Genomic DNA, 7,909 nt, shown 5'->3' on the forward strand with positions numbered 1-7,909 from the left:
ATTATATCATTATATCATTAATAAAGATGCCCATGACAAAACCCTTGCATAATGGTACTTGTTGTCTTTCGTTTCATTGTACCATGAGAAATGAATAACATCAACGTGAGGAAGGGAGAATGGCAATATCAGTATGATAAATTTATTTGTATTGAAAAACATGTTAATGCTATAAAGCACTACTCTTTTAATACAACCCTATTAATTACAAAATGCCTTACAGTAATTACAAGTTTAGCTGGAGGATGAAAGTAGAGTTAATTCAAAGGACACATGAGATAAGATGAGAAGATAAATATATTCAGATGTCAATTTTCATTTACTAAGAGCTCCCTCTGCCTGATACTGCAGGTCTAATGCTCTTTAAAGCAATATTTGGAGTTAGGATGCTAAAATAAAAACATTGCACTCAAAGGAAAAGATCTAGTGGAACAGTACTCACATATTTGGGGCATGAATGCAAGGTTAAGTTAGTGAAGGTTGTTCAAGAGAAATGAGAATTCTCTCCAGCCTTGCATCTTTGTAACCAGGGCCCTACAAGATAATTATTTCAAATACTAAAACATGAAAATGTTTAAAGTGGGTGACAGGTGAAAAAGACCTCCAGGTTGCTACCTGATAATGGCAGCTAACACAAAGCTAATGTTTGAAGGTTGCAGAAGTGGAGAGCCCCCCTTGAGGGTCTTCATCCTCAATTGATACAAAATTAGTCTTAGTTACAACATAGACAAAAAGAGCATCGTTTTCTAACCGATTGAATGGTTATTAGGAAAGAACTTGAAGGATGAAAGATGCAAATGCCATCTGTTGAAGTTAAGTCTCAAGTATTGGTCAGTACCATCTTCAGAAGAGGCTGGTAAAGCCCACTTAGTGAAGGGCAAGACTGTGTAATCATAGTCCACCAAGGATTGTGTTTGGGCCAAGAAAACCAAGGCAAAAGACAACCCAATTAATGAGCAATTATTTACAAAAGTGACCTCATATGCCATGGCATGGAGCTTGCTAATAGTACTTCAAGGAGAAATGTCATTAAAAACACTGTCTTCAGGGTCAAATCTGTTAGCAATGTCTTGTAGAGAAGCCTGTAAAAAGTCTTTGTAAAACTCCATATGATTGAGACAAAGTCCTACCTATGTTTCACAAAAAGGGTAAGTAGGAAGAAGGAATGGCATAGTCACGGCTACAAACAAATAATACAAAGAAAAATGGGCTGGAGCCTGGGCCCCATGTTTATAAAATTTTTCTGAACAAAATGAGGCAAATAATTATAGTTCAGGCCTGAAAAATTTCCTGTCTTCTATGGTGAACATTTTGGACCTTAGCAAAATGGACACAGAAGATGGCTGCAAGCCAGCCAGGAAAACCCCAAATGCATAAAGGTTTGGCTGGAGAACAGGTAAAGTAAATATGATAAAAAAGAGCACAGAGGCACTCACTAGCCCACATTTGTATGCCTATGTAATACAAAGTTGATCAAGCAAAGTAGATATTGTTGACACTGCAAAATCACAACAGTATGCAGGATGATCATTAGCAATATATAAGGGTCTGGGGAAGTGCTGGTACATGGATATATTGAACAGAAAAATGCAATCAATGATTGATGATTATAGTAAACAAAACTGTTCTAATACTCTTCAGTTTGCTCTTAAACTTTACATTTACTGTGTGCGGGAAAGATTACAACAAATTCTTAATGATTAACATAACATAATAGAAATATTTTGGATTTAAGTTAAACTAGAGACAGTTCTCATATTCTGTGAAACCACCAAACTTGACATTTGAAGCCAACTTGTAGCAAGATTGAAGAAAAATGCATTACAAACCTCACTTCACAGTTTATAAAGCATATTTATGAAACTATGAAACAATAAAAAGGACTAATATACAACCATCTACACTACCGTCATTAATATGTACGCAAGGTACAGTATTTGCAATAATTAGTTTAGTATTTGGTAAAGCAATTCCAGGAACAATGCCATTATTGAGATGAGAAGCAATTAATGCTTTTTGTCTTTGGTTATTACTAAGATCAAAAGTCAAACACTGCAAAGTGAACATTATGAATTACTGTATACTGTATAATGGTTATCCCAACATGTTCTTCCAAAACATTTATGTATAAGATGCTTCTGAAAAAATACTACGTACATTTTTTTAGTAAAATTACACATTTCTAAAAAAAAAAAAAAATAAATAAACTTCATTTACATTTAAAATGGAATAAGAAATTCATTCATTCTATCACTTATATTCTAAATGGTATTATATTTAAAGCAAAAATTTGGGCAGTTTGTAAATGGAAATAGAGTTGAATAGCCTTAAAAGCCAAGCAAACCTTTACAGCATTCAATATCGGAAAAATATCACGTATTGCTCAATAAGTCAACCTATCTTGTGTAAGATTTCTCAACTTTTCAGACCTACTTATTTCTTCCCTTACAGTTTGTCATATTCATACAGTAAACAGAACAACAGAAAAAAATAGAGAAAAAAAATTTCTGCAGCAGTTATAAAAAAGGAAATTACAATTAAGCACGATCTATTTACTCTGAAAATCAAATTTTCTCATTATGTATAGCTTTACAGCCAGAAAGATTAGAGAGAACAACTGAAGGTATAGCTGACAAATGAAATGTACTGTGGATACTGATAAATATTTTGAAAAGTTCTAAAAGCAGTGCAGACTTGGTAAGTGGTTTGAGTGTGTGGTGGGGAACGAAGTAGTCGAACTGGTTGTTCTGTTTGCGGTTGAAATGGAGGTAAAATTCGGTTAAATCACATAATTTACTATCAGATATTGTCAAAAAAAAAGGGCTGTGGAGGGGGTCATTACATGATATACATTCAAACTTTTATATTTGAAAAAAAGTTTCCCGGCAGAAAAGTCATTAATCTCAAAAAGTAATCTTGCTTATCTAAAACGTAAAAATAAAATACCATGTTCTTAAATCATGTAGATAAGGACCGAAAGTAGATTTTAATGGAGAAGGTACCTCTCTGCAGGAGTTACCCAACATGTAGCAAGAACATAAATATTGTAATTGTCAAGACCAAAATCACTGGTGTAAAATGATCCCCAATACCAAGTTTTCTCAAGTTCATAAAAAAATGTAAAGGCCTGTCAAAGAACCAGTGACCAAGTGTAAAAGGTTTATATAAGCCAACCTTATGGTAAGCAACAACCTAACTTCCTACCAGTTGATATTTGACTTTAGGAAAAATTAGTTACAGTCAGGCATATATAAAATATCACCACTATCTAGGTACCTGTTTGAATAACAATATTTTGAAAATATATTCACCAACTTCAAAGGTACCAGTGTACATATATTTTGTAAAAATGATCACCAATCTACAGTTTAATGGAAAAAAAAATATAAGGACATTTATATAGACCTGTGACCCTGGAAAAGTTAAAATTTAAGGAAAATAAGCACCGCACCTTTCTCATATCCACCTATCAAATTTCATCAAAACTGAAAGAAGCTGGATGTTGACCTTCTAAGTAACCTGTGACCTCGGAAAAATAGTTTTAGAGGTCTATGAACTTGAAGTAATACAGTATGTAGAATTAAGAAGACCAAATGTCTCTATTATGAGATATAAAGTACATATTTTCAAGTTTTCATCTTTCAAAATAGTTCCTGTAATATTATCAAGCAAAATCTTACAACACAGTAATTTTTATGATTATTGTAATATTATATACAAAGGTATTAAACACTTAATGGATCAAATATCAAGTAAGGTAATAAGAAAATAAAAGCTTAATTCTGAATGAAAGGATGCTAGAACTCACATTTAAAGCAAAATACAAGAGCAATTGTTTAAAAGCCCCTGACTAGCAATACTGTCGTAGCTTGAAATGAAATAGAAACTTAAATCTATAACAATTGTAATCCATAAAATCCAAGGTAAACTCGACCTAAATCTCCTTTATGAAAAGTATTTCAAAATACGCTCATAAAAAATTTTAAATCTTTTTGTGTCCAAAAGATTTGTATAACCAAGTTAGGAGCCACAAACACAGCTATCACATTCATTGTTTACGTGCCCATAATAGACAAGGGCTGCATTCTGAAACTGAAGAAATCAAAGTATCATGAGCAGCACATTACTGTTGTACAGTATTAGCAAAAGTGGGAAACACTGTCTTGAGATAAACTTTCCAAACAAAAAGATTTAATTGAATTTTAAAGTTCCGATATTCATCTCATGTGGGTCTTTTTATCATTTGGGTGTGTTCACTAAAAACTGAGGTATCTACAGCATGGGCCTCCTGTGAAACATTATGGTACTGTATACAGTACAGTACTCTGTTATAAACCTACCTCTTTAGCCCTTTTACCCCCAAAAGACGTATTGGTAGGTTTCACAAAAGCCATCCCTTTACCCCCATGGACGTACCGGTACGTCCTTGCAAAAAAATGCTATAAAATTTTGTTTCATATTTTTTATTATTTTTTGAGAAAATTCAGGCATTTTCCAAGAGAATGAGACCAACCTGACCTCTCTATGACAAAAATTAAGGCTATTAGAGCAATTTAAATAAAAATATACGGCAAAATGTGCTAGGAAAAAAATAACCCCCTGGGGGTAAGGGTTGGAAATTTCCAAATAGCCTGGGGGTAAAAGGGTTAACATTAGCCTTTTATAAGGCAATAATTGAGAAAAAAAAATGGAGCACCATGTGTGTCCCCAAACACTAACGATAAAAATAACTAAACTCACTCAAGACAAGTACCCGAATTAATTCCAAAAGAAACAGATGAGCTGGATACTTAATTTTCTTACGCTTAGGCTTCAAGGGTAGTTATGGAAAATCATTATTGAACAGTAATGCACTACAATACAGCAATGGGCTTAATATAAAAGTTATCACAAAATACAATTGCTTTATAAAAATATTATTGGATGATTGGATTTTTATTAGGACAAACTATCTTTTGAAATAAATGCTGATCTAAATCTTGTTCATTGACTATCTCTACCCGGAAAACATTTATTACTTAAAATGCATGGAAATACTTAAGAAATATAAGTACAACTATCCTAATGTACATAAAACACTATATTTTGCTGAAATATACACATATAACATTTTTTTGGCACAGTGTCAGTCAGCCAACTTCCTTTGGGAGGCATATCAATACAGACTTGCCATCTGGAGACCAAAGTAAGAAGAAGAAAAAAAATTACACAACATCCAAAATGAAGTTAAACCTGTCAGACATGTGGTCTTACTAAGGAACCCACCATGGTACCTAAGATATGTACTGAGAGAAAGGGACATCCAAAAATGATGACACAAGTATTGATTGGTAGTATTTTCTGGATGTGGAGTACAGTGGTGTGCACTCAATCTTTACTACTGAAATATGTATTATCTTAATACTGTAGTATTAAAATAGGTTTTGATCCATCATGAGAGAAATATAAAAGATGTTTATTGCATGAAATTCCTAATTAGGAGAACTTTAAATTTTCCTGACAGACTATTTACTGCAGGACACTTATTTCTACAATTGATGGTCATCAACTCTGTTTAAGGGCAAAGGGTTTAAAATCCAGTTTCATCAGACTAGATGCTCACCAGAACATCAGCTAAGCAAGCCCAACAACCCCTGTGGCAACCGACCACAACAGTGGCCTCCCCAGTAAACAGTTTGAACTCACGGTCCTGGGAGGGAATCGACCTGCCGTCGTGCGAATCGTAAGCAAACACGTTACCGCTGAACTAACCAGGAGGCTAGTTGTGATGCTATATTACAGAAATGAGGTAATCTGTTAAATATGATAGAGCTCGAAGTAATTTTGCTTCCTCTAATTTTTTTTAATTTTTCTCATAGATACTGATTCATTTTGATAGGATTACACAGATCTCTCTTTCTGGTGATGAAAATTTTATATTTTCATAATTCTATCCTCATTATGTTTTACTTAGCATTAGTAGTATAACAGTTCCCTTAATATATTCTCACAAGGGGATTGCTTGTTCCTATGTAAATGTCCTAAGAGCAGCTTAATTCTAACTTTGATATTGGTAGTTCTTATGTAATGTTCTAAGAGAAGCTTAATTTGAAATTTAAAGCATTAATTTAAAATTCCATCTCTGGTTATGGCTAATTTTTTCTTTGCCTACACATACACCAAATAGTCTGGCCTATTCTTTCCACATTTTCCTTTGTTCTTATACATCTAACAAATTAGATTACCAAACAGTTCTTTTTCACTTAAGGGGTTAGCTACTGTACTGTAATTGTTCAGTGGCAATTTTCCTCTTGGTAAGGGTAGAAGAGACTCTTAGCTATGGTAAGCAGCTCTTCTGTGAGACACACACTACAGAATTAAGCCATTGTTCTCTAGTCTTGGGTAGTGACATACTATGGGTAGTGACTGTACTAGGGTCTCCCAATGTCTTGAGGTAGAGTTCCCTTGCTTGGGGGTACACTCAGGCACACTATTATATCTTATTTCTCTTCCTCTTATTTTTTTAAGCTTTTATAGTTTACATATGAAAGAATTATTTTAATGCTTTTATTGTTCTTAAAATAGTTTCTATTAATTGTTCATTACTACTTCTCTTGTAGTTTATTTACTTCCTTATTTCCTTTCCTCACAGGGATATTTCCCTCTTGGAGCCCTTGAGCTTATGGCATCCTGCTTTTCTAACTAGGGTTGTAGCTTAGGAAGTAATAATAATAAAAAAAAATAATAATGATAATAAATAGAAACAGGCAGTTCCAATTCCAAGTCCCTAAAACAAAACATGGTTGGCTAATGGAGGTCAGTAGTTCATGAGGCACTGCTGTTGATGGATTCTCTATTGTGACTTCATGAGTGACAGCCATAGCTATCATTTGGATTTTTGCCATTTTCATTTCACCAGAGCATTGGGTCTACACAAGGCAGATCTGTTTCCAAATGTTTTCTCAGAAGGGGATGGCTGATGTACTGTGCCAAAATATACAGTTGCACGACCTAAGTTCCTCTTGCATGTAACTCAAGGCAACAGTTTGTTTCTAGGTTAATCGCTAGTCTGTTCCTTCCAAAATAAGGGGGGAGAGGAATAAATGGCAAAGCATGAGCCAAATAGATAATCTGTTTAACATAAATAATATAGCTTGTATTCAAATTATAAAAAAAATCACTACATTAACCAAAGTTGTAGACACCAGCATGGGCAAGAGCTTGTGCATGAGTATTAGGTCCTCCTCGCGCATGGGCGTGGGCAATTGCTAATGTTTGTCCAGACTGAAGTGCTGCTTGTTGAAAAGTTTGAAGTAACTGAGAAGCTGCAGAAGAATGCATTCTGTCTCTGTAGCTACTAGATGTCATATCACCTCGAACAGGATTACTGTAAATTTAGATATTTATTAGTTTAGAATATAATGAAATTTTGACATAATTATGCTGTACTGTTTTTGAAGGTGGTGGTGAAAATATCCTTTTAAAAGTACCTTAAGATAGTTCACATGTAAAAGAAAAAGCTTTTGGACTAGAAATTAAGCTCGTTAGCAACTAAATCGTAACTTATGAATATTGAATAAGAATCTAATTCGCAGAAATAATAATTAATACCAATATAAAAACAATCTGTCAATATAAACATTATAAATTATATTTCAAAAGCCCTAACTTCAAGAACTTTCTGAGCTTACCTAGGACTTATGGCTAGATACTTTTTAACAACATTCTGATTTATGATATAACCACTGTGTTTTGTGAGGGTTACCAGTCTGTTAATTCATGCAGCTTACAGTGTTATTACAGTATTTGGCTTATTAATCCTAGCATTAAAAGCTCCACATTCATCAGAACTTTCAATTTGTGTCCTTTAATGTTACAATCAATTAATACCTTTCTATAATGTACAGTTTCTCTGAATTAATTGATTAAG

At 33.7% G+C, this 7,909-nt stretch overlaps 1 protein-coding gene across 1 annotated transcript in view; it reads right to left on the reverse strand.

Moving 5' to 3' along the window:
* Positions 1-2,195: 2,195 nt before the first annotated feature.
* The window catches only part of LOC137632421 (uncharacterized), a 506,938-nt gene continuing 501,224 nt past the window's right edge, over positions 2,196-7,909 (reverse strand). Inside the window, 1 exon segment of the mRNA XM_068364353.1 lies at positions 2,196-7,366. Within this exon segment, the coding sequence (XP_068220454.1) occupies positions 7,165-7,366 (202 nt within the window). The 3' untranslated portion in view covers positions 2,196-7,164.

The sequence above is a fragment of the Palaemon carinicauda genome, chromosome 41, assembly GCF_036898095.1.
Source record: "Palaemon carinicauda isolate YSFRI2023 chromosome 41, ASM3689809v2, whole genome shotgun sequence".
Lineage (NCBI taxonomy): Eukaryota > Metazoa > Arthropoda > Malacostraca > Decapoda > Palaemonidae > Palaemon > Palaemon carinicauda.